Source organism: Diaporthe batatas (assembly GCF_019321695.1).
Source record: "Diaporthe batatas strain CRI 302-4 chromosome Unknown Contig00004, whole genome shotgun sequence".
Lineage (NCBI taxonomy): Eukaryota > Fungi > Ascomycota > Sordariomycetes > Diaporthales > Diaporthaceae > Diaporthe > Diaporthe batatas.
This window is the reverse complement of record NW_025408551.1, coordinates 2,700,276-2,725,327: the sequence shown is the minus strand read 5'-3', so window position 1 is coordinate 2,725,327 and position 25,052 is coordinate 2,700,276. Positions and strand designations below refer to the sequence as shown.

Here is a 25,052-nt window from a genome sequence, read left to right as displayed (position 1 = left end):
TAAGTTTCTTTTTTGTCCGTGGCAACAGATCCAGAGCCCCAGATACAACATCCTAGGGAAGCATGGCGCAATCTCAGTGACTTTGACACTATGACCATGCCATCAACAAATCACATTTGCATCATCAAGCATCCGCTATTGCAAACTTCCCAATCTGTGCATGAAAAGTATGTATTCAACGCTAAATGCTATAGCAAGTGTGAGAATATTCCACACGCAGGCCTGTCAGACGTAGAAGCTTCTTGAGTCTGCTATTTCTCTCTAATCATATAACTGTTTATTCTAATCGACTTCTATCAACGCAACGACCAACTTTAAGGCTCTCTAAAGCTGAGCCATCTTGGGTATCTTTGCACAGTAATAAGCCTGTAAGGAAAACCAGTATTAGCATTGGCCATGTCATCAAGATTATAGCGAATCCTAGTCACAGCAGACGGGTTGGACTCACACTCTCGGCCCCAGCGCCAACGGAAGGTGAAATCATCTTTGCGATCCACGGCACCTTGACCTTCTCCGTGAACAGCCTGGCATCGTTGTCGCTGACCTCCTTGTTGAAGATGATGTTGCTGGGCAGGCTGGGGTTCAAAACCGCCGGCCGGCCGATGCCAACCAAGTCGCAGCCGCCCTCTGCCACCGCCGCCTCCATGCCCACACGCGTGCGGAAACCACCGGTGACCATGAGCGGGAGGTCAAGGAACCTGCTGCGGATGGCCTTTGCGAATTCCAGGAAGAACGCCTCGCGGGCTTTGGTCCTGTCGGACTTTTCTTGGAACTCCTTGCCGCCGTGCATCATCTGTTGGACCTGGGATTAGCACTCTGCTTCCCTAAGCGTTTGAGGTATCGGATCAGACTCACAACAGGGTCCTCGTACGTGCCACCTGAGACCTCCAGGAAGTCGATGCCGGCCTCCGTGATCACATTCAACTGCTCGATGGCATATTCCAGGTCCGACGCGGACTGGTGGTCCACGCTGTTCAGCTTGATGCCGATGGTGAACCCCTTGGGCGTCGCCTCGCGACAGGCCCGGACGACATCAGCCACGATCTTGGCCCCGTTCCGCGCGCTCCCGCCGTACGCATCCGTCCGCCTGTTCGACTTGGGGCTCAGGAACTGGGCGAGCAGGTACCCGTGCGCGGCGTGGAGCTCGATGCCGTCGAAGCCCGCGTCGGCGCTGAGCCTGGCGGCCCTCGCGAACTGGGCCACCACCTCGTCGATGTCGGCGGCGCTCATCTCGCGCGGCGTGCCGATGACGAGGGCGGACGCCAGCTTCGCCAGCAGGCCGGGGCCCAGGTCCAGCGGGACGGGCGACGGCGCCACGTTCTTGGTGAAGAAGCCCTTGGTGCCGGCCCCGAACGGGGACTGCCGCCCCGGGTGGTTGATCTGCACGATGGCGGGGGTCTTGCCCGCGGGGCCCTTGACGGCCTTTGCCCATGCCCGCCATGACTCGAGCTGCTTGGCCTCGTTGTCGATGATGGATGTGTCGCCCGGCTGGCCTAGGAACTTGGTGTCCACCTGCACGTTGCCGGTCAGGACCATGCCCCAGCCCGCGTCTGCCCAGGTCTTGTAGGAGCGGTTCATGGCGTCGTTGGGCAGGTAGTCTGTTGCGGGCCCGGCCATTGACTCTGCCATGGCTGCTTTGACAAGCCGGTTCGGCAGGACGAGGCCCGAGGGCAGGGTGAAGGGTTTTGAGATCTCCAGATTCATGATGTGTTGTGTCTGTACTCCTTAGGTTGAGGTTGTACGATGAGGTTGTACGATGCTGGCTCTGGATATGGCCTACGTTTCACAAAAACAGAGAAAGGCAGGGGCGAAGGATGGCGCTTGGATGAATACCGCAGACAGGTGAATCACAGCTTGAGCCACATGCAATCTTTAGCCGTGACAGGCTGGGCGAGTGTGACAACGAACATTTCAAGTTATAACGACCATTTTTTTCCACGTTGAGCAGCACAAGACCGCCCAGGAATATTAGAAATCAACTTTTTTGCTGAATAAATCATGGACCAGATGCTGGTCCATGTTGTCCCGTCGCGAACGTGGGACCTCGGCAAACACTCCAAAACGACGTCGCATGTCCCAGTGCCATCCCTGCCAATCCATGGATATACCCCGTCGGGACCACAGTCGGGCGTCAAATCCTGCCGCATCGGATGGGCCCGAGTGGGGAGTCGTAACATTCTAGAGAGTTCGGGTAGGCACACCCTGTTTGGCACAACCTATACGGATATTAGTACCTTTCCTTGGATTTCTTAAATCTCAAAAGGGCCGGCTGGGGCGAAGGTAGAGCACAAAGCATAGCGAAGGGCCACAAGTAGGGCCATTAGGCACAACCCAAACTCCTACAAGACCTACCCATCCTATTTATATCCCAAATTTTTGAGACATAATTTTATTTTCTGAGTACCATTTCTTAGCGTATGTAGAATTAGCACCTCACTTGGAGAAATAACGCCTCGCTTAAGACGCCACGGTGCGCAGACTGATCCGTGCTCATATGTTGTGCGAAACGGGGTGTGCTAATCCCCGAATTCCATTTTGACGTCGGCGACTTTTTGCGAGGCCAATGTCGTGCCAAGCAGGTGACCGGTGAAAATTGGTCCGTGGGCTGGCTACACCGCACAAGGATCCCAAGCGTTACAAATATTCGAGAGGGTACCGTTGTTTTAAGTGAGTATTCAGACCGCCTAGTAACGTTATGAAGGCGCCACGTACATTTTACATGTATGGGGATTAAAAACGAAACCACTCAGACCGCCTACTGCAGAGATAATTAATAATTGTAGTTTTGTCACAGCGATTATACACATCCAAATAATAGGCAAGCCTGACGTCCTCCCCAAATGGTAAAGGCTACGCATATGGCCCACGAACAATTGAGAACCTTGAGCATTGTATGGGTAGAGTGTACTTGACACAATCCCGATGTCATTCCTATGCCTAGCAGAAATCCATGAGACAATGAATGGTGACTGTTGGCTTGCATTGGGAATCTCAAACGTAGATCATCGACGAAGGATAAGACCAAAGAAAGAAGTGACCCAGAACGGTACAGACGCTATTGCGACCCCTCTGAAAAGTGGGGATCATGCCCAGCTTCAACGATCGGACAACAGTCAAGCCCCTGTGCAAAAACAAAATCATCTACCTGTTGTTCGTTCTCCGCACGGCAATATATTCTACTGACGGTGAAGAAGCAATTTTCATGGTTTGTAACACGGAGCCAAAGACATTGCAACAGAGAGAGGCCTATCAGCCCGCCCTCGAGACAAACTGCGACCAACACGGCCGCATGAGCTCGGTGACGTTTGCTTGCGTGGAGTCTGCACACCGTTGATGATAATTTCGACGCCGAAACCTAACAAGGACTTCATAGTGTGTGTCTCTCCCGGGTATCCCTGTTACCAGACACGACAGAGACACGGTGTGGATCCAGCTACTTAGAGCGGCCATTCGAGAACTCGTTGTGGATGGCGCTTAGGATAGATCCCACATTTCAGCAGTGCCTATGACAACAGCACCGCAATTAGGTCACAGGAGCAGTCCACAAGCTCCGTGGTGCCGAGCAGAAACAATCTCCTGGGCCAGGTCCAGGCCAGTGTCTCGCAGTGTACGAACCTTGGAATGGAAAAGAAAATGACGCAGCCTAAGTAACCCTGTGATGAGGTGAGGCTGCAGCAGGATGGTGAGTACGGCATGCACATCGCGATACAGCATTTAAACTTGAGAGGTTGAGGAATTCTAGCCCCCAAATGAAGACTGTAATGGTGGGTCGGACTCATGGCCGCAGATCAAGACGCGGTCAGCCTCGTAGTCGCAAGCCATTGCAGCGCCCTGCGATGCACGGGAGCGCGCGCTGCAACCTCGGGGCTCAGCCTGCAGAACTGAAAGTGATGTTATTCGAACATGGGGCCAAGACGTTGTCACGGTGGCGAGGGCCGTTACACGCCGCGCAAGGTTCGGCGCCACGTGTACCACTTGAGCGTTCAGCGTCTGTGTACCTCCATGTCATCTCTGACAACAGCTTTGATTCTTCAATCTAGACCACTGTTCCCACATGGACGAAAGGTTACCCCTTTCCGCCTTTCCTGGGGAGCTTGGCCGATCTCGATCTCTTCAACGTTCCAGTGCGCCCGCTTGATGCCATCTCAGGCTGTTTCCTCAAGGGCAGGCGTGGTTTGATCAACGTCTATCTTATACTTGGCTCAGCTGTGCAGAACTTGCGGTAAATTTCCAAGTGACTTCTTTGTTCGAATTATATAGAAAAGGTTTGGAACTTCATGCATTGTGCTGTAAAGTCGTTCACAAGGTATGGTGGCGAGACCAAGATAGCCAAATTACATGAACTTCTCAACGTGACTTCCTTCAAAATGAATACAATGATTAAGCGTCATATTGTAAAGCAAGGATTCAACCGCACCCATCGCCGCTTTTTGAATAACCACTCCGAGTCCTCTCATACTTCCTCTTCGTCCAATCTGAGTCAGTTCACACCAAATGTAGACTCAGACGACCTGTGCAAAGTTGAATGAAGATCATCATGCCAGAATACGATAAGTAGACTGGTTGCGTTCCTCGATCTCATCAATGTTCCCACGTCACAATACGCGATCAGCCTTGCAGCTCCTGGCGTGGGACGTAGGTGGGTGTGCTGCTGGAGAGCTCTGAAGGGTTAGGAGTCCCAGAAGGATGATTGGCGTCAAGATAACTCCCTGAGGACAGCATAGTGCTCCTATCTCCAGCAAACCCGTTATGCTTGTTGGGATCGTTGATGAAGGGCGGCGGCGGTGTAGCCCAAGGTGTCTGGGACAGCGTCTCAGGTGTGGCATTCGCCTTTGGCTGCTGTACGTGCTTGTTCCGCCTGAAGAACCACCAAACACCAGCGGCAAGTAAGCCAACAGCCGCAGCGCAGCCTATCGCGATACCCACAATGGCGCCGGTGGACAGCTGACTAGTGGTATCCGGCTCGGGCTGGGGATCTGGAGCAGGTAACGTAGTGTTTGGGTTTGCCTGACAGAAAGAGGAGGTCTCGATAACGTTGCCACTTTCGTCGACAGGGACGAGTGACTCTTGGTTGCTGTCAGTGTTGGCTGGCCAGATCGTGAATTCATCCGCGTCGAGGTTGACCATAATGTACATGTTGGCCATGAAGTCCCGACCAAGGACCATGCGGTTCGTAAAGTCACCGATCGATCCGGAGCGTATAAGAAGGTCGTATCTGTCCGGGTCCTCTTCCCAGCGTGATGTTTCGCTGTCAATATACACATGCGGAACCACTAGCTGGTTGTTTGGGACACTTATGGACGGCCCCCCATTTATATCAACAGATATGCCACCCCAGTATCTGATAGATGTCTTGTCAACAAACATGGACTGACTTTGGATATCGACCACGACATATATCTCGCACTGGGAGGCAACGTGTGTTTGGTCTAGGAGACAGCACTTACCGATCCCCCTGGGGCGCCTCGGGGATGTACATAAGATCCCAGAAGTGAAGGCCGGCAGACCGGACGGATCCATTTCCAAGGCCATATTCGTTGAAAGAGCTGAAGTTTGTGTACTCGACAAAGTTACTCATGTAGTTGACGTAAGGCAGCCCAAACATCGTCGCCGTGCCGGGGTCGATGCAGGCGTAGAGAGGTAGTGAGGGGAACTCGTCATTGTTCTCATCCGCAACTGACACATCATCGAAAAGGGTCTGAATGGTGTTGTTGACAAAGTTGAGTCTGATGTCTGATATTTGTACCTGTGTGCCCCAGTCGCACCCGGTATAATTCAGCTTGGCGGTGTAGTTGGTGGTCCCAGAGATCTTGTCTTGATCGAAGCCGCCCAGCACTAGACTCCCGTTAGATTTGGCAGCCCCACGGCCATCAAGGCCCCAATAGTAAGACCAAGTGCGAGAGGAAATTTCCCCCCCGTCCCGCAGCGCCCGGAGCAAGGTCGAATCACGACCAAGCCCCAGTAAAGCCTGAGGCAGATACAGCTGGTTTCCATTATCACTCGACGGGACACCGAATGTATATCCCGGGAGGGACACCTGCTCATTCAGTCTCCAGCTGTCAGTGTGCGCCGTCGTCTGCCACTCGTATTTTGAATCGGTCACGGTGTCATCGAAGGCTCCAGCCTCATGCGATTCTGATTGACTTGCCACGTAGGCGCCGCCCCGGATGGTGATGCATTCGTTGTCAGTGACAGTGTAGGTGGCGGGACAAGAGTTGTCGTCCCTGTAAACATAGCTATTGTTGGTTCTGCATGGATTACTTAGCGATGGTGGTTCTATGAAGCTAGCAGCTCTGACCATGAAGTTGACAAGGTAAAGTTAACTCACGTATCGGGCAAGAAGGCAAAGCTCTGAGGTGGATCGCCGATTCCAATAGCGACGCCTCTTGCCAGAGCATCAGCGGGCGAGTTTGCCACAGACACGTTCCCAATTGCGATAGATACAGGACGTGGGACACATGAGGACTGAGCTTCGCCTGGGATGGCCAGAGGAAGAATAATGAGCAACTGTATCCAGTAGGGCTGGCGACAAGACGCAAGGAAATTGTAGAGCATCTTCACGGATAAGAAATCAATCAGGAAAAATATGCTGCGGCGTGGATGGAAGCTGATGAGGGCATTTGCTGTGCAAAGCCGCAGGAAGGGATCAAGGTGAAGATATTGGCCTCGACACGTCTGACGTGAACTGGAGAAGATCTTCCAAAGAAACCTGCCTCATATTCAGGCGTAATTTTGTGGCCGGGCTGGCCGGCTACATGCTCGAGGCTGTCTCCCTAACCTTGAAGGGGCCCAGCGCCAGCTGAAGGGCACACGCGGATCCTCCATAGATCAACTCGACGCATCTACGAGTGGCACCTTCGCTGTAGCCTTCAAGCCAGCTTCTCGGATTGCGGGCACCTGGTAAGGCAGTGCGAGCATGCCGACCTAATTTCCCCACCGATAAGCAATGCTGACCGGCCACCAGACCCTTGCCGCCACCTGGACGCTTTCTCGCATGTGGCAAATACCTCGTAGCCTTGAAGTTCTGCTGATGAGTTATCTTGACCGAGATTTGGGGTCGGAAAAGACATGGTCCATCACTTACCCTGACTGCTGACTGCCCAACTCAAATACAAGAGATCAGTATCCATACCAAATAGTAATATGCAATGAGTTTGAGACGAGATCTATTGGGACGGGGGGGGGGGGGACATCACGACAGGGGATTGTCGTCATTATTCTTTGATCTCGAAGTCAGGGCTTGCCACCGGTTGTGTATTAGAAAAGGACCAATTTGCATCACACCTTGTCAGTTGAAGCATGCCGCAGAATGCGATGTGCGGGCTCAAAAGCAACTTGAGCCTTGCGGATTTACGCACATGTTGGTTCATGTCTTTTGGGCCAACATTCGACTAACCATGCATTCTGCTAACCGAGCTACAGCTCTGTACGACACCGAGGAAATGCGCACCCTACGAAGTTTCCTGTTGGCCCGTTTCTTCTCGCCAAGCCCTCAACGGACCATGCACCTTGCTGACCGGTCTGCAGTCAACCCCCTTTGTACCACCCCCACGCGCCCGCCCGGATTCAGCTGGCTTGCGTTTGCCTTGGAAATAGATTTTATTCGTAACAAACCATGGGAAAGATGGGGCCGTAGCAGGCGATGCTGTGGTACCCCAGAAGGCCTTTTCAGAGCATGTACAATTTGAGATGTCTCCCCCTGGCGTTCCCTTCAACATTTCATCAAGTATCAAACACCATTTCACGGCTTGGACATACCTTTCAATAATCTAGGGGCTAATCCTGGATTTATTTTGTCGGGTTCACAAATCACCTGAGACCTACCGTCATCATTCAAGCCTTCTCGCTTCGATGTTCGCTTCGTATGCCTTGGGGCACGCTTCAACATGCTGCGGCTCCCGACTGCTAAGCTCTATGCAGCTTTTGTCTACGTCTGCATAGCATTCACTCTCATCATCACACTTAGGAGCCTCTGGTTTGGTCAAGTCCGCCAGAGCCCTTTACCGCAAGATCTCCTTGTTCCAACTGAGCCGGTAGAAGGTAACTTGGCCTTTGAAATACCACTACTACCGGCAGACTACAACCCTGTCCATGAGCAGCCATCGATGTGCCAGAAGCGCCTCGGCCTTTTGTACCTAGAGGAATTACAACATTCTCGAGCTGCTTACTGCTCCGATAATTCGACATCTCACCTCACATGCTTCCATAGCAGAACCGATAAAAGCGGCCGGGTCGATTCGTTCTGTATCGGGCAGGGAGCGAAGCTCGATGATGCTCAAAAAAAGTTTGGACTGTCTTGCCACCCGGCGCAGGGTCGAAGCATAGAAACGAACGAGGCTTCAGTTCGACTGGAAGACTTCTCGAGATACTGGTACGAAACGGGACCGCGCACAGTCATGGATCACTTCGTGGACCTGGACATCGAGGAGGGCGAAATACCCTTGGGGGATACACAGGAGCCAGAGAGCTTCGCCATACTCCTAAAAAGAGAAGGCCCGCACAACCTTTGGCACTCCTTGATGGAGATAATGGCACTCAGCACCACGCTCGATGTTCTGCAGATGTCACCAAACGATGCGGATCCTGGGAAACCATTCTTGACACCCCAGGATGCGGAACACACGCAGGTCGTCATCTTGGATGATGCCGTCGACGGCCCCTATTTTGACCTCTGGCGTCTCTTCGCCAAGAAGCCCACTCTGCGCCTCTCGGAGGTCCCACCGGGGTCCAGGATGAGCAAGATCATCATCCCACTGCCTGGAGGGGCCAACCCTGTCTGGCAGGGCGACTGGGAGCCCAACATCTGCGAGCATTCAGATATACTGCGCGTGTTCGCTCATCGGGTGTTGACCCATTTAGGCATCAGGGATATAGAAGAAGCCGCAACAGACGATTCTAAGATCATCGTCACGTTCATCGACCGCCAAGGAACCCGAAAGCTCATCGATATCGAGAGGCACATGCTGGCCCTTGGCAGTCGCTTTCCTCACGCCGACATTCGAAGAGTGGACCTGGCCGCCATCCCCTTTGCACAACAAGTACAATTAGTGCGGGACTCGGATGTCCTGGCCGGCACCCATGGGGCTGGACTTACGCATGGGCTGTGGATGAAGGAGGGTTCGGCCATGGTGGAGATACTCCCCGAGGATTTCATGCACAAGGGCTTCAGGAACCTCGCGGGTGCACTCGGACACAATTACTTCAGTGCCCATGGAACCCAGCCCGACCAAGGCTCGGGGTCTTGGCAAGAGGACGATGTTGTTCTCGAAGATGAGAAGTTATTCGAGTTGATGGATGTGGCCATTAAGAGTATGTACAACAAAGGTCGTCATAACTATGATGTCTTATAGAGCACTAAGGTTATGTTGACGGGAAATGGAAGCATGTCACTATCGTGGCAAACAGCTTGGGAGGGGACACGTGAAGACTGGCATCTCTACCCATGGACCCCACGTCAGAAATCTATGGTCGTCAATGGCTGCTCGGATCCCACGGGATGGCACCCCTCGCGGTCGCCTTTCATGAAACCGGATTACCCGTGTACGCGACCTTACACGACACAGCCAAAATGGAACAGCTGGCTCACAGGGGCATCGCCATTCTCCACAAAGACGTTGTATCGGGAGACTGAATTCCAGCACGCGTGTCGCTGGTGTGGTTGACTCGCTTGATACCCTGATCAACAAAGCGGGCGCCAACTATATGATGCCCGTGGCCGACGCCGACATCAAGAACGGCAAAGAGATATTCGACCTGGATTTCCGGGCACCGCTCGCCGTCGCCCAGGTTCATGCTCCTTCTGCCCGTGTGCAGGTTTGTGGATGGCGATATAGTCACGAATCACACCTCGGGGACTGTCACTATCCAATTTACGTTTGAGAGCATCTGCAGTAATTACATCGAAGGCCGCGCTGGCCACGTTGAGTGATATGATGCGGGTGGAATTACAGCTTGTCCGGGTGGTCCGCACTTTATGTGACCAGCAACCTTATCGTCACCATTTGAGCCCGGAAAGGAGATTGGGGTGGTCAGTCCCTCCTGCAATGAAGATTCCTAGGGAAGCGGTGCACTCCATCTCATCGGGCTGGTGAAATTGTGACGGATATGCTAGGAAGGACAGTGCTCAGCCTGTCAGGTCATGTATAGGAGTGAGGAGGATTGGGGACTGCGCCATATTAAGTATTGTCCGAGGCTCATTTGAGACGGGATAGTCGAACAGAGGAGTGGCCTCGATCTGGTTGAGATGTTCTTGGACAAAAGGTCGTGGGCAAGTCATCCCGGCGTGGATCTCACTGGAGGTCACCATCAATTTATTCAGTGGGCCCTCATGGCAATCTGTAGAAGACAAAACTACCATCAGAATATATATCAAACAGCTTTTGTGAGAAATTGCAGTCTGACCAGTTGATCTCTGGAAGCTGCCTTGCTTGCAAATTTATAAACGCTGGTCTCTTCTGTGAGATCTGAGCTCTCCACCCCACATCTCCCAATTCTTGCCACGGTATTGCTTAGGCCAGATGCCGGAGCGACCCGGCTGGAGGATACCATTAGGGTCCAATGCGTCCTTGATCCTGTTGTTAAGCCGCATTGCAGCACCATTGTTCCAACCGTAAGTGGCTGCAACCTGATCCTGCAGGGCCAAGTGCGTCCGGTACTCCCCAATGCCCCGGGCAGCCGCGTCGTCAATCAGAGCGCGGATGCAAGCAAGAGCCCGGCGCTTCTCCTCCTGGTTGGTCCTGTCGTACATGAAGGAGATGACGTGGTGCATCTCGCGGTGGCCGATGAAGAAGGTGCCCAGGTAGTCAAACCCAAATTGCTCCATGCGCTTGCGGCACATGTCTGCCTGGGCCATGGCGTCTTTGCCGCTGGTGGCGGAGATGGGGGCAAAGAACAGGTGTGACGCGTTGGGGATGTATTGCATGCGGTCGAGTTCTCGCCATGTAGGGATGCCGGCGGTGAACTTGGCGTAGTCGTGCAAGTATGATGTTGGCGCGACATCCTTGCGCTCGTAGAACTTTGCACCAGGGACGGCCTCGGTCAGCTTGCGCTTGATGTAGTCAAATTTGGGCTGGGTGATTTCATCGGGCCCGTATAGCGCAGCGTAGAACACCCAAGCTCCTGTCCCGAGCTTGTCGATGATCTTTTGTGATGCTTTCCGGTCCAGGAGACCATTGGGCTGCAGTGGGAACTCGGTCTTTTTGTGGTACATAGTGGCATCTTGTAGACCGAGACGTAGACAGGGCACGTTGCCAATTACCTTTTGTACCATCAGAGGTCGCAGGGCGTCAACGGCGTTGCTCAGGTCATCTTCACTCGGGAACGTAGCCATGAATGGTCGCAAACCACCGGGGTTAGGCATAAGCCAAACACCCATCTTGGTAACGATGCCATAGTTGGACTGAGAAAAGATACCATCGTGGTAGGGTCCAAAGCCGTAAGGGAACAATTGCCAACAATCAGAGCCCGGCATAGCTCCCATACCGGTCCTAACAATATCGCCGTCAGGCAAGACAACCTCCAAACCACAGTGTTGGGCCCAGTGGTCCCCGTGGGGAGTGTATCCAATACCACGATCAAGAGCATTGCCCATGACTGAGCCACCAGGCAAGTCGGGGACATCAATCCAGAGTTTGTCGCCGACGCCAATGTTCTGGAGATGCTCATATAGACCCAGGTACTGCACGCCGGGTTCAACAAGACAGGCAGCATTGTCAACCGAGACATCGAGGACTCGGTTCATGCGCCTGCCCAGATCGAGGACGACAGAGCCACGGACTCGGGGAGCTGAACCCCCATAACCCAAGTTTCGGCCTATGGAGATTGGCCAAATGGGAATCTTGTGCTTGTTGGCCCACTTGACCACCGTGGACACTTGTTGAGTATTGCCAGGCCAGCAGACAGCCGAGGGGACCATGTCGTCAGGGTCGAGAATGTGGTACGAGTCGTGTGAGAGCGGAACTGCGTGGTAATCGCCATCGACCAGCTCGATGTCGTTGACTTTGACGAAGTCAGGACCAAGGAGGCCCCTCAAATCATTGAGAGCGGCATCAAAGGCAGGCTGAGAGATTCCAGGCGGCAAGACGACCTCTCGCCTCTCAGGGCCATCTTTTGTGGGCACAAAGGGGGACTCTGGGTGCTGCTCGAGCACAGTGCCGTGCCAAACTGGGCGCTCGATACGTTTAGGACGTCCTGCTGGATCAGCAGTCGATACGACTTGTCTTGACATCTCTTTGTGGGAGGCACTGATATTTGAAAGCGTTCTCAACAACACAATATTGTGTGAATCGGGCTAACGGTAGGACAATTCAAGATGAGAGACAGAGGGAGTGAGAGAGGTTTATCAATGAAAGCCAAAATGGCACACTGGCATGAAATGGAGACTGTAGACAGTCTTCTCATCCCTTATTTATAGATCTAGAGGTAGCCAGCCCCAGGAGAGGCTTGTTGCGAGAGTTACACAAATTGACCCACTGTAGGCTGTAGTAGCAGGTTGTTTTAGAGTTCGGTCTTCTCCAGCCGGCTGTAAGAGCCGTTGCGGGGCCCCGCACGGCTAGGAAGGGCCCCCATAACTTTCAGGCTGCAGATGACCTGGGGGCGGGAAGATGTAAGCTCCAGCGCTCCCCTTTCCCAGGGGTCCGGTCTAGCAGCTTGGCCTTTTTCTGCCGTTGCACAATCCGGGCTGTCTCACTTTACATGCCCAAAGCGGTAATCTCCAAACTCGCGACACGAGAAATTGTTTGGGATTCCGCTACGCGAAGAACTTCGCGCTTCCACAGGCTGCAGATTATGCCCAGCACTTTGATCACGGAGGGGAGATCGGTGCCAGGTGGGCAGCAAAGCATGAAAGGATAAGAGGTAAGGTTGCCTCGTGGACAGGCACTAATGACAATTTGAAAGCATGACATAAACCAGTGACAATTCAACCTATCTCGTACAAGTTACTCAAAGCGCGTCCAGCCCTTATTGAAATTTGAAAGGAGCCTTCGAGTTTCTTCTGCTTTTCTTTCTCGTCATTTGTTTGCTGCTCGATGCTTTCGCAGTATCGTCGTTTTTGCCGCCTGCCAAGCCGGAACTGAACCCCTCCAGCTTTTTTGCTATACAAACTCAACATCACCTTTTACCTCTCCGGAAGTTACCAGGAGACGTGAACAACATGAGTGTTCACCATGCCAACTTACAAAGCCCCCATGGCGAGGATATCCGTATCCCCGTTGGTCTGTGGATCGATGGGCAGCTGGTGCCTTCATCGCAGAACCGCACTTTTGAGACCATATCTGCAGTCAACGGGAAACCTCTCGCGACACTACAGGAGGGCAATGAAGCGGATGTCGACAAGGCAGTGACTGCCGCGCAGAAAGTGAGTGACGACAATCTCAGATAACATTTTGATGTAAATGAATCTCTAATGAGATGCAAGAAACTAACATCATCTCCAGGCTTTCCCAAAGTGGCGAGATACCCTCGGTTCGGAAAGAGGTCGCTTGATGGGTAAGCTCGCCGATCTGATCGAGGAGCGCTTGCCCCAGCTTGCTATCATTTCATCTCTGGACACGGGTATGTTGGTATCAGCTGCCGAGGGATTCGACTTGGCCAGCCTCATTGAGCTGTTGCGCTACTACGCCGGTGCTGCGGACAGGATTCAGGGAAAGACCATCCAGGGCAAAAAGACACTCAACTACACCCTGCGCGAGCCTCACGGAGTGTGCGGCCTGATTTTGCCCTGGAATTTCCCCAACCTCATCTTGGGCTGGAAGCTCGCCCCAGCTCTGGCAGCGGGCAACACTGTTGTCATCAAGCCCTCCGAGATCACCTCACTCACCGCACTCTATGTGGCGGAACTATCCAAGGAAGCTGGCTTCCCTGATGGCGTCATCAATGTGGTGACTGGCCACGGCGCCGTTGGTGCTGCCTTGTCATCACACCCCACTGTGCGCAAAATCAGTTTCACTGGATCAGGTGCGACCGGCCGCGCTATCTCCATCGCAGCGGCCAAGTCCAACCTGAAGCATGTCTCCTTGGAACTCGGCGGCAAGGGAGCCGTCATAGTGGCTGAGGATGCCGATGTTGAAAAGGCCGCATTCTGGTCGTGCTTGGGCATCTATTTCCACCAGGGACAGGTATGCGCAGCTGGATCGCGCATCTTTGTCCATGAAGCTATCAAGGAGAGGTTTCTCAAAGCTTTCCAGCGCAACATCGACGAGGCTAAGTATGGCGACCCAATGCAGAGCCAGGGCATTGCCGATGTCGTGGGCCCGGTGGCTTCGTCTCAGCAGCGCGCAAAGGTGGCGTCCATGGTGCAAGCGGGAAAAGACGCCGGGTTTGAGTGGTGGGAGGGACAAAAGGGCACGAAGCCACCTCATGAGAACTACCTGCCCCGAGGATACTTCCTGAACCCCGATCCTGAGCACGACGTGGCTTCGAAGGAAATCTTTGGGCCTGTGGCTTGCATTAGTAGCTTCTCCTCCTTGGCAGAGGCCGTAAAGTTGGCCAATGCCACCGAGTACGGCCTGAGTGCAAATGTGTTTTCGCAAAACATCGACACGGCTTTGAACCTGGCTGCACAGATCGAAGCGGGTACAGTTTGGGTCAATTGCTCAGCCATGTTGGATGCTGCGACCCCTTTTGGTGGTGTGAAGCAGTCAGGGAATGGGAGAGACGGAGGTGATGAGGCACTAGACTTGTATTTGTCTACGAAGACGGTGAAGATCATGCTAGAGCCTTTTCCTGGAAAGCTGTAAATTGAATTGAAGTGCATCAGATCTGAACTCGATCGTAGACGTTGCACAAATGTGAACCAGGGAAATTGAAAAGAAACTTTGGGCTCCGTAACTTGGTATTGCTATCATCTCTCAAATTGAGGCCTTGACTTGAGATCTGAAAGTAGCACAGGCGGCCGCGTCACCAACCCAGGGGCCGAAGCCACGGTCCCGCATGCTCATGTTAACATACGTAAATGCGGCCGACCCTGTGGCGTTGTACCGCGAACTCTTCCACCTGATACTAGCTTTGAATGTTGCATGTCTCGAAACTTACCGGCTACATGTACATATGTAAGCGACCTCGATTTGTGTCCATTCCCTGAATATAGTGCACATATTCAGTAATCTTCCTCATCGCCCCGCGAGTTCGACACTTTCCTTCTGGGTCAAGTCGGCCCAGGACCTCGTCGCACCACCTCGCGTTGTCCTCCCTCCCAACTGCACGCGCCTCGGCAGCCGCGTCGCGTCCCGCCGCGTTCTGAGTCCGCAGAAACACAAGCGGCGGCCCGAACTCCTCTTCGTCAAGTCGGTCGGTCGCATCCTCCTCAGGCTCCCGGCCGAAACTCTCGTATCCGGGAAGCCATCCACGACAGAACAAGCGGTACACAGCACGGAGCATGTCCAGATTCTCGTGGCGAGCGGCCAAGTGGAGGGCGGTGTTCTGCTCGGTCTTATTAGGCTTCATAGCGAAACGCCGTAGCCGATCGGTCAGCTTCCCATGAGACCTCGCGTAGCACCCCTGAATTGCGTATATGCAAGAAATATGACCATGCATGGTGGCTAGGTGCAGGAGTGTATTTCCATCCTCATCGAGAATCATCTCATGGAGAACTCTCAAACCGTCCAGCGAGACCCCAACGGCGTTATTGTGCAAGGGGATGCCAGAAATGAGTTCACTCATCCTGTCCGCATCACCTTTTCGAGCCGCTTCTTTAGCCTCGGAAACCATTTCCCAAGTGTAAGGGTGCATTTTGGGCGGAGGAAATGGCTCCATTGCGTCCGGAAAGGAACAAAGTGTGTCAGTAGATCGAGAGTGACGAGGAGATACTGGATGAACAGCTGGGAGGGCTTCCAACATGTAGTAAGTTATATGCGGCTTGTTCTCAAGCGCTGGAGGATTCACGCTAATAAGGATGCCCTTGTCAATGTTAGTCCATGAACTCGATCAATAGTGCGCAACCAAAGAGAAGTCAACTCTGGGAAGGCATCTATCTGGACGATTAAGTTGGGGAAAGTTTCTCTGCGACCAACACGCCGAATTTGACCAATAGAAGGCCCTGCAAAACTCACTAGAAACGTATCCAGGCACCACGCCCCTGCCCAGGTGATTGCAACCTGACCATGTGCCGCACTGCCAATTCCATCTTGAATTATCCTTTGGACTGCTAGTGGTTGTCGGACTATGGAAGACCGCCAACCCGTAGCCTTATGACCAGTAGCCTCCGACCAAGCCTGCGATGAAGTGAGCTTCCGGAACGTCGTTCACACGCCAATCTTCCAAAGGATCAGGCCCCGATTCCAGTTGTTATCAGTAGTTATCAGAAGCTGATGAGGATTGGTGTCTTGTCATCGTACTTAAGTATATACCTACGTAGCTTTATTAATTCTCTAGCACATCTACACATCAGATCTGCGCCACGAATCACCTCGTACCTAGGTAAGTGGGCACTTGTACCTGTATTACTCCATACCGTTGTGCAGTACGTCACCTGACATCCTGCAGATGGATGCATGTCCGTGTGTTGGCGTCAGGCGGCATAGCTGCCTGGACTGCGGCAAAGCAGATAGATTCCTAGGTTGTGGTGCGGGGAAAGGGGTCTCGTTTCCAGCCAACGTGCTGTGCCTTGAGCTTACTCCCTCTACTGATATTTCATCCACGCGCATGGTATTTACGGCCGTAGAATCAGCACTCGAGCTCAAGTCACTCATAGAAACAACTATCCCCATGGCTCTCCCGCTCTACATCCCCCCATGCATTCACGAACCTCCACACCCCCTTCATCCGCCGCCCCTCGACCGGCCCTTGCGAATCCAGATTGAAGGCCCCTTAGTTTCCGTCCAAAAGCTTGCCCCCTTGAAATTAGGAACAGATGAATTTCCACAGCCCGGCGGGGTCGCTCTTGCAAAGCTAACCTACCGGGCGCTGTATGGGATTGACGTACGCCCAGAAGTCGTCGGTGATATGATCGTCCGGGACGAATACTTGGGATGGGTGATGGTGGGGAGGATACCACAGAAGTAAGTGTATATGCATCGAGTGATCCTTCATCATGAGAATGTCGATAGGCTAAACAAATGGTGACCATTCCGGAAAAGTAGTGGCATTGACTACTATGGTGTTACTTTCGACCACCTAGTCCCACCCAACGATCTCGATCCTGAGGTTTTGCAGATCAACATCAACGAGATGGATGATGACAATGGCGAATATGCAAATACATATGCGCTGTTTCAAGTGGACCCAGAAGAATATATAGGCAAGAAGATCCTAGCTATACATCGGTGCTGTCAAAAGAGGAAAGGGACGCAAGATCGCTCAAGGGTTAACTGGTCGGTGGGTGAGAGAGAGAGACGAATAGCGGTGAGGGAGAAACGAATAGCGGAGAGGAATAACAAACAACACGCGTAAATTAGGACAAATCCATTCCCAATCACACTCGGCTTAATCCAACTATTGGCATACCGAAATGCGACCTGGCTTGGGCGCCGCTTGTGGGCGATTGGGCTGTGTGTCTTCCTACGCATTGCCACGTTCCGAGCACACAGTATCACTGAGAAAGGCTGATCATGCAAAAGATTGTGATGTAGAGTTGTGAAAATAAGGTGAACGGTACTTATTATCCGACAATGGATGCACAATATCTGATGCCCGTCATATTTATCTAACAATTACGAGTGTCTGAGAACAATATTAACAGTAGAAGCGGGCAGGTGCTGCACCCAGCTGCTCCTTTCAACCTATGATGTCGTCCAAGCAGGGAAAGTCGGCGAATGAAAAGAGCAGGCCCCCTTGGATTTAAGGCTTCCAATGTCTTCTTTGTTCCAAGGCCTGTACCCTTAAGACATATAAACAACTGACCATGTTCCGCGGATCATTACGTGGGGACGAAACGAAAGAATCAAATGCCATATGATTAATTGATATTCAAGACTTGTACTGAATCCCTAAAGTGTTGTTCCTCATCTATACATCATGGCCACAGAGAAGCCTGTCATCGTCCTTATTCACGGTCCTTGGCAGACAGCTGCCCAATGGCAGCCTCTGGCAGATGGACTGAAGAGCGATGGCTTCACCGTTTTGCAGCCCCAGAACGCCACCAGTGGCCCCGACGCTGCTGCCATCCGCGGTAAGACCTATCGGGACGATGTGGAAGTCATTCGCCTAGCCATCGAGCCACATCTTACGGCTGGCAAAGCGATTGTCTTTGTCTGCCACAGCTACGGCGGCGTCCCCGCCTCCGCAGCTGCAGACGGCCTCCAGGTGCAAGATCGTCGTGCGCTCGGGTTGACCGGCGGCGTCAAACATATAGTCTATCTCGCCGCCTTTGCGTCCCCCGTCAAAGAGATTTCTCTTCTTATGGCTCTGGGTGGGGCATATGCTCCATTCATGGATAACAAGGTCGGTTCTCACCAAGGTTGCACGAGGAGGGCCCATATCAGGATGGCTGAATACTTTTTTGTCATTATAGGGGGATGTTATTACCCTGGGTGAAGGGGCCAAAGATGCTCTCTATAACGACACAGAGCCTGAGCTTGCAGCCCAGCTACTTGCAGCCAACTTCAAACAGAGCACAGCGAGCTTTGAAACTCCACAAACTTTCGCCGCTGCGGATGTTTCCGTACCTAAGACATATGTTATCGCCGAAGAGGACCATGCGTTGCCTGTGCAAGCGCAGGAAGGGATGAGCCAGGCTCTCAACGACGTCAGTGTCGTGCGACTCCCATTTGGTCATTGCATGCACTTAAACCCCAAAGCTCTTCCCAAGCTGATTGAAACGATTCAATCGGCGGCAAAAGTCTGATTAGGGCTCAGCAACTCGAGCTGGTAGAACAATTTGATTGGGGGTGTCCGGGAAACAAGTCTAAGGCGAGTTAGTGCTTGTACGGGTCTGGGTGTTTATCATCTACCTAGGTATCTATTCTGGTTTGGCCAGCTTGTTTGGCTGTCTCCAACGGGAAGTAACTATACACAAAATTTTGCAAGTAATCAAATTTTAAAATGCACGTTACATTTGCCGAATGGGCGTCAACGCGGTCTTCGCCGTTGCAGCTAGTTATTGTACCCCCGTACACCAACGCCTCCACAGATCAATGCCCATGGACCGTGGCATGAGCGGTCAGGTATTGCTTCCAGGCAAAATGCAAACTCGTTTCATTATAACCTCGCCCTTCGTCTGTTTATCGCCATCTAACCCAGGGAATATCGCCTTTCTCTGCGAACACCGTCATCTGGTGGCTGTGTTGCGGGAACAGTCCTCGTAGGAATTAGTCGAGGCGGTATCCCAGCACGTGCGTCCATATTGTCTAGCAATTCGGATGGGATGCCGCCAGAGCTTGGTGCAGCAGGTGGCGGCGGCGGAGGGCTTTCCAGAAGATCCGCTATTGAGGTTCTGTCCTGTTCGTTGAAAACCATACCCTCAGCTGCCATGAGAATATCCTGTAGTTGGGTCATCGTAGGTCGCTGGCTGGGGACATGCGCCATGCACCAGGCCACTGTCATGCGCAAGTTGAGATCGTAATGGCTGAAACGGTCCTGAAGGAGGTGGCCGGAGTACTATGGCAGGAAGAGTCAATGCTGTATTGCACTTCAAACTTCAGGTCAAACGAGAAAAGGAAATTGTAGAGGTTTTGACGGTATGTAGCAGCAGTTGCACCTACTGTGTAGATAGTGAAATCCTGATTCATAAGTCCTCTTATAGATGCCATTGTCCCCACTGGCGGCCTGTCAAATCCGAGTTGTGTAATCAGACTCGTCATGATCTAGATCAGACTCAGTCAGCCGACAAAACACAACTTGGATCATATCAGCATTTATTCCTTCTTACAACACAAGCCTCGTAAAGATTCGTCCACCATCCAAAACGTCCAGCCGTATTGTCGCGCGCGTACATGTCTTCAATATTGTCAAAGGCGTCCCAGGTTGTAGTGAATTGCTCCTGCAGGGTGTTAGTAATTATGTAAAATAAAGATTTGTTATCTGTGTCACATGAGAATTCTCAGATGGCCAGCTAAGTTCGACTTGCCGGTGTTTTCGTTCCATTGTTACCGCAAATTCTATGAAAAACTACGCGCGCACTGTGTGCATGGTATCAGTACAGACGCCCAAAGCGTACGGATACTAGTACCGCTGACTTACAATAAGGACGGGTGATCTGGTGGCATGGTGACAGCGACTCCTAAATCTCCGACCTAGACACTGTCAGCTGACTGAGTTTCCCCTTCACTTATTGAACCCTCTAACAGGCGTAGTTTTAGTATGTATAGTGTAGTGTCAAATCTGTTTTGGAGATTCTCTTATGAAAGAAAACCTGGGACAGCTTTCATACAACGATATTTTCAGTGCCGAGAGCCAAGACCATAGTGGTCGCCGTGAAAAGACGGTGCACGATACGAACGCTCTTGAAGTACGTATCCTTTCTTAAAACTGCCCAGCGATTAATATAGATGTCGAGCTCACCTTAAAGACGGGAACCTGATCGTGAGGATGTACTCCTGGATCGTTATCATAGTCACCAATCATGACTAGTACCTCGGCTCTTAGCATATTCTCATGGTAAATGTTGAGAGCCTTGCTTACTGTTGTTGTAATTCATGTCGAGATTTATTATTGCATTACCAGGGGTTGGCACATGAATCCCAGCGTTGTCGGTTGGGACTAGCTCTTCACGAACTGGCACCTGGTCGCCACGTTCAGGGACCCGGCCGTCTAGCCAACGCTCCGGGTAGGCCATAGCAACACAGGATCGGAACACTATCGTGAAATTCAGCGCGCTGCGGGAAAATTTCCCAAAGATTCGTCACTCACTACAAAGGAAGATCCTCCATAAGTCGCTGCTCTTCAGTCGGATTGGTGTTGGACTGGACGAAACTTTGCGCAGAAGCCTGTCAATCGTTCCATGTTTCCTGTTGCCTTTGTATCAGTATAGTGAATGTTGTCGATCGCCGCCATACGTGGTATGGCTTCTCAACGCCGCCCTGTAAACATGACTGACATGAACTCCATTACATAAATTTGATTATTATTATCCGCATTGGGGTTGTTTTCGTCAATGACATCGAAGCCGTGGATGAAGTATCGCTGAATGATATGCCTTGCCCCAATCAAGTCCTAGAATTTTAGGAGTAGTTAGCCTCCGATCAGTGCGTCTTGTGTCCACCCCTAGTGTGGTATTTAGTGGCAGCATACACACCCTCAGTATGGAAGGTGTTCTATACCGCCCTAACTCACCCTCATGTGCATCTTCTCACGGAGTAACCCCGGGGAACCTTGGACAGGACGGAGGTTGTCCGGATCCTCCCCTTGTGCCGTGTCATACTTAGCGACGACCTGCCGTGTTGTGCCATCGGCACTGTCCATCTCAAAGAGTACCGCGATGCCTTGTGTGCCAGCGCCGAGGATTTTGACATATCGCAGCCCCACGGGAAGCAGCGCTTGAGTTAATGGATGTGTACCGGCCTGGAGCCTATCGTTCAGCACAGACTTCAGCTCAGGATCAACGTCTCGAGATGCCTGCTGGTAATATGGATAGTTGCGCGCCTGCGTCGCCCTCGTGACGGCCGGTACTGCCGCTCGCGGGATGGGATATTGGTAGAACCGTATGAAGTGTTGCTGTTCGGGGATGCGCATCCAATCGCCAGCCCTGCCCTGCCAGAACCAGTCGAAGAAATCGTAACTGCGAATTCATAGTTCTGCATAAATATCCGCCCGAACGCTCAATTGTCATCAACAACATACCTTCTCTGTATTTCATATGAGATTTCAGCATTCCAATATGCCCGTGCCTCTGCACTCGTCGGGATCGGCTGGCCGGTGTTTGAACGCCTGCCACCGTTTGAACGGCTCCCAGAGTTGGAATTGAGACCAGCCGCGGAACCTTGCCCAGGACTCCTAAGAGATCTCACAGCAGCGCTACGACTACCACCGGAACGCGCGGTGGACATCTTGCGAGTGAGTTCTACAACTTATTCAAGTTTCGGGGGATAGATCAGAGACTTTGACACAGCAGCAATGGATAAAATCAAAATTTGACCAAAGTACTTCCTGGGTGGGATTTCCAGGCGTCCGGGTAGGACAAATCGTCTCGACAACTTTTGGGTAATTACGCTCAAAGGACGGCAGCCAGCCCGGAAGGGGCTTAACTCATTCTACGGCCCTTGTTAGGCAGCATCAAAATGACAACCTTGCCTTTCAAGTATTTGTTCTTTGTGAGCACGGGATTCAACGGCAGACTCGGATTGCGAGAGCCGGTAGAAGAAGCCCTGACGGGTAATCTACCATATTGTGATGCTTCAGCCGCATGATCTATCTTTACGTGGGGTCCACGGGTTTGACATCCCGGACCAAGTCCATATTGAACCTCACCAACACTAGTACTACTAGTAGTTCGGCCTCTGCGTCGGGGACAATGGCTTAGTCCACGCAAGTAGGGCTTTCACACCCGATACAAGCCGCTGAGTAATTTCATCGTTCATCAGTACAGACCTTCCACTAGACTTCCACGTGCTAGGTTTGGCCAGAAACAGAATCCCAAAATCCAACGCTGCCCAGATAATTCCTACCTCTTACGCCAATACACCTTCCCAAATTAGGCTGCCGCTGGGAGAATGGAGCTCCCTATTAACCCTTCAAGCATGCGAGGCACGTCGTTGATGCCATCGATAGTTCCCCATGTACCCTCGGCGCAGAAAGCTCATGACGAGGATCGTTCCTCCCTTTCATCTACCTCGTGACCATCATCCAATCCTTTAATGGTCGTGGTCTGTTGCAAGCATCCCAACCTCGACTCACCCCCGCGTAGCAGGCCAATCCATCAACGACAACCCTCACAACCGATCAGTCCACTTGGCGATGTACCCAAAGCTAATCCAGATGCACGCCATGGCCAGCACCAACAAGACAGCCTGGATGACAGCGCCCCTGATCTTGCGCGTGTTGCGGCCCCGGAAGCCCCTCTGGAAATCACTGATGGTGTTGGTGAAAGGGAACGGGGCGTGGGGCGCCTCCTCGCCCAGGAACTCGCAGAGCGGGCCCCAGCCCTGGCTCACATCATACTCGAGAAGGCGGTCCTCCGGCACGAGCTCCCGGACCTGGTCGTAGTGCCTCTTGAACACCTCGACGCCGCGGTTCTCAAAGTCGCCCTCGAACAGTCGCTCCCAGAGGGCCAGCAGCATAGGCCGGTAGAGCGAGAAGGCCCAGTCGAAGTGGGAGACCACCTGGGCTGTCGGGTCGCTGATGCTGTGGTATATGGTCTTGGCCGTGGATCTGGGAAGGATGTTAGTTTGAAGAGACCAGGGGCAGTCTAGAGCCCCCCCCCGGGGGGGGGGGCGGTTCGGGACCGGCCAGAGAGACTTACTTATGCCACGATTCGGGGTCACGCATCGTGAGGATGACCTTGGCCTTGGGGTACGCAGCTATGAGCTCTGGTGCGAATGCGGCTGCGGGCAGGTCGCACACGGCCTGGCAGTGGCCGAGGAGCTGGTCCCAGTCCTCCTTTTCGAACTTCCCCTCCCCGTCCCACTTGGCCTTGATGGCCTGCATCCACAGCTCGCAGTCACGTGGTGTCTCGGTGCTGGCTGCCCGCATGTGATATGTTTCAAGATATCCCAGAGATCTCAGAGCCGCTCGTACGGCTGAAGGGCGATAGGGTCAGTCTGCTGGGGTGAAATACTGGTTTGATGGTCCGTCTTCTCCGATCACTCACACGTTGTTCCTGTACGACAGAGACCCAGCACCAAAACCTTCATCGGGACGACTCGTCTGCACTGCCGTCTGTCGATGTTCGTGCCATCCCGCACCAAGAGTGGTGTCCCGCGCGTTTCCGGATCAGAGAAGGCCATGCTGGGCGACTAGCCGGATTAGAAACCGTGACTCCTGGCGTTGATAGATGCTGAATGGATTACAGGGCGATGAGCAGGCGTATACAAGCGCGAGTCGTGGGCTCAGATGACGTCGAGCTCGTTCCAGTGTGCGGTGGTGATCATCTCAATGGCCGTATCACCACGTGTCGTGAGTCCTGGCAGAGCGTTTGAGGGCCGCGTCCCGCTCCGGGAACGGACTACAGGGACGATAAATCTTTTCGTCAACTTCAAGACGTTGAAAAGATGGATTCAGCATGCGACGGAAGGATACGGAGCCTAAGACTCTGGTCAGAGCGCTGTGGCGAGAAGAAAGTGCAGACCGAGACTGAGTGGTGATATCTCCCGAGTCAGCTCTCGACTGCCCAGGTGCGGGTCAGGCTGGGCGTCCCCCGGTCAGGGGTTTGAAAATCCAACCCAGAAGTAGACGCCAGCCGAAGGAGCTGCCAGGGGGGGCGACATGCAGGTTGGTGCAGGGATATGGTGACAGTATTGGGGTCCTAGGCAACTAGGGTAGTAGTCACGGCCACGAAATGCACACTGTGTCATTTGAAGTGGCCCCACCGTTACCCTGCCAGGCCCTTGCTGACCACCACGTTCCAAGTCGGGACATATTATTTGACGTTGTACAACGGCGTGCCGCGTTGAACAGCGGCTCTCATAAGGAGCTGAATTTGGAGCACCAATGTCTGAGGGTGCCCGGGCGGGCGTGTTGTAAATCCTTGACAGCTATGAAAGAAGGCGCCGGCAGTCCTTGCTACAAAATTCGATGACCCTCCGCGTGCAAGACCACAGATGACCGGAACGACAGGTCAACTTTGAGCCCGATTTACGATGTAACATTGGAAGTGCACGGTCAAGCGCCTAGCCCCCTTCATTTATTTGATCAGTCATAATCCCTAGTCCACCATAATAAGGATGGAAAATATAGCTCAGTAGAAAAGGTCTCTCTTCAATCTTTAAAAACACACTTGCCACTTACCTCAGCAAGCTTTGAAAGTAGCAGTCAGAAAATCTCTGGATTATCAAGGTAGTCATTACTCTAGCGAAGGGCTTAACGCATAGGCTACACCGGATTGATTTAAAATGTTTATATTTTCCGACCAACGGCCTGAGGTCCGAGTTGCCAATGCAACATCTCGAAGACTTGCTCCCCTCCCTCTCTTAAGTCAGTATCGTGGTAAATCAGCAGTTCTTCACCGTGATGTTGTCTTCTTG

At 52.7% G+C, this 25,052-nt stretch overlaps 8 protein-coding genes across 8 annotated transcripts; 3 read left to right on the top strand and 5 right to left on the bottom strand.

Moving 5' to 3' along the window:
* Window positions 1–155: 155 nt before the first annotated feature.
* Window positions 156–1,786, bottom strand: KVR01_004153 (uncharacterized protein). The gene is made up of 3 exons (XM_044788593.1): window positions 856–1,786; window positions 449–793; window positions 156–366 (listed from the first exon to the last, which is right to left on the bottom strand). The coding sequence occupies exons 1-3, from the start codon at window positions 1,702–1,704 to the stop codon at window positions 325–327; spliced, it is 1,236 nt and encodes a 411-aa protein (XP_044646317.1). The 5' UTR covers window positions 1,705–1,786; the 3' UTR covers window positions 156–324.
* A 2,471-nt stretch (window positions 1,787–4,257) lies between these two features.
* KVR01_004307 (uncharacterized protein) lies at window positions 4,258–7,308 on the bottom strand. Its single transcript, XM_044793406.1, has 4 exons — window positions 7,085–7,308; window positions 6,329–7,015; window positions 5,448–6,248; window positions 4,258–5,341 (listed from the first exon to the last, which is right to left on the bottom strand). Exons 2-4 carry the CDS (start codon window positions 6,553–6,555, stop codon window positions 4,609–4,611), a joined length of 1,761 nt encoding a protein of 586 aa, XP_044646471.1. The 5' UTR covers window positions 6,556–7,015; window positions 7,085–7,308; the 3' UTR covers window positions 4,258–4,608.
* Window positions 7,309–7,574: 266 nt separating this feature from the next.
* On the top strand, window positions 7,575–10,389 carry KVR01_004348 (uncharacterized protein). The gene has a single exon (XM_044781678.1). It carries the CDS (start codon window positions 7,887–7,889, stop codon window positions 9,348–9,350), a length of 1,464 nt encoding a protein of 487 aa, XP_044646512.1. The 5' UTR covers window positions 7,575–7,886; the 3' UTR covers window positions 9,351–10,389.
* Window positions 10,390–10,435: 46 nt separating this feature from the next.
* KVR01_004540 (uncharacterized protein) lies at window positions 10,436–12,431 on the bottom strand (the record flags this gene model as incomplete). The annotated part of the gene is made up of 1 exon (XM_044789042.1): window positions 10,436–12,431. The coding sequence occupies exon 1, from the start codon at window positions 12,224–12,226 to the stop codon at window positions 10,436–10,438; it is 1,791 nt and encodes a 596-aa protein (XP_044646704.1). The 5' UTR covers window positions 12,227–12,431.
* A 722-nt stretch (window positions 12,432–13,153) lies between these two features.
* KVR01_004630 (uncharacterized protein) lies at window positions 13,154–14,738 on the top strand (the record flags this gene model as incomplete). The annotated part of the gene is made up of 2 exons (XM_044789863.1): window positions 13,154–13,357; window positions 13,437–14,738. 2 exons carry the CDS (start codon window positions 13,154–13,156, stop codon window positions 14,736–14,738), a joined length of 1,506 nt encoding a protein of 501 aa, XP_044646794.1.
* Window positions 14,739–14,849: 111 nt separating this feature from the next.
* On the bottom strand, window positions 14,850–15,444 carry KVR01_004496 (uncharacterized protein; the record flags this gene model as incomplete). Its single annotated transcript, XM_044789348.1, has 2 exons — window positions 14,850–14,994; window positions 15,047–15,444. 2 exons carry the CDS (start codon window positions 15,442–15,444, stop codon window positions 14,850–14,852), a joined length of 543 nt encoding a protein of 180 aa, XP_044646660.1.
* A 1,497-nt stretch (window positions 15,445–16,941) lies between these two features.
* On the top strand, window positions 16,942–18,781 carry KVR01_004840 (uncharacterized protein; the record flags this gene model as incomplete). Its single annotated transcript, XM_044783317.1, has 4 exons — window positions 16,942–16,997; window positions 17,079–17,317; window positions 17,963–18,378; window positions 18,449–18,781. 4 exons carry the CDS (start codon window positions 16,942–16,944, stop codon window positions 18,779–18,781), a joined length of 1,044 nt encoding a protein of 347 aa, XP_044647004.1.
* Window positions 18,782–22,124: 3,343 nt separating this feature from the next.
* On the bottom strand, window positions 22,125–24,201 carry KVR01_004811 (uncharacterized protein). Its single transcript, XM_044782176.1, has 3 exons — window positions 23,681–24,201; window positions 23,333–23,609; window positions 22,125–23,241 (listed from the first exon to the last, which is right to left on the bottom strand). Exons 1-3 carry the CDS (start codon window positions 23,814–23,816, stop codon window positions 22,803–22,805), a joined length of 852 nt encoding a protein of 283 aa, XP_044646975.1. The 5' UTR covers window positions 23,817–24,201; the 3' UTR covers window positions 22,125–22,802.
* Window positions 24,202–25,052: the final 851 nt, after the last annotated feature.

What these genes read in the sequence shown, in the direction of transcription:
- KVR01_004153 (XM_044788593.1), bottom strand. Translation starts at nt 1,704, where the DNA reads ATGAATCTGGAGATCTCAAAACCCTTCACCCTGCCCTCGGGCCTCGTC. An exon ending in GCACGTACGAGGACCCTGTT is followed by an intron (nt 794 to 855) that starts GTGAGTCTGATC and finishes CAGGTCCAACAG; the next exon opens with ATGATGCACGGCGGCAAGGA. An exon ending in TTGGCGCTGGGGCCGAGAGT is followed by an intron (nt 367 to 448) that starts GTGAGTCCAACC and finishes TTTTCCTTACAG; the next exon opens with GCTTATTACTGTGCAAAGAT.
- KVR01_004307 (XM_044793406.1), bottom strand. Translation starts at nt 6,555, where the DNA reads ATGCTCTACAATTTCCTTGCGTCTTGTCGCCAGCCCTACTGGATACAG. An exon ending in TTTGCCTTCTTGCCCGATAC is followed by an intron (nt 6,249 to 6,328) that starts GTGAGTTAACTT and finishes TAATCCATGCAG; the next exon opens with AACCAACAATAGCTATGTTT. An exon ending in GAGGCGCCCCAGGGGGATCG is followed by an intron (nt 5,342 to 5,447) that starts GTAAGTGCTGTC and finishes GACATCTATCAG; the next exon opens with ATACTGGGGTGGCATATCTG.
- KVR01_004348 (XM_044781678.1), top strand. Translation starts at nt 7,887, where the DNA reads ATGCTGCGGCTCCCGACTGCTAAGCTCTATGCAGCTTTTGTCTACGTC.
- KVR01_004811 (XM_044782176.1), bottom strand. Translation starts at nt 23,816, where the DNA reads ATGGCCTTCTCTGATCCGGAAACGCGCGGGACACCACTCTTGGTGCGG. An exon ending in CTGTCGTACAGGAACAACGT is followed by an intron (nt 23,610 to 23,680) that starts GTGAGTGATCGG and finishes ATCGCCCTTCAG; the next exon opens with CCGTACGAGCGGCTCTGAGA. An exon ending in GACCCCGAATCGTGGCATAA is followed by an intron (nt 23,242 to 23,332) that starts GTAAGTCTCTCT and finishes CATCCTTCCCAG; the next exon opens with ATCCACGGCCAAGACCATAT.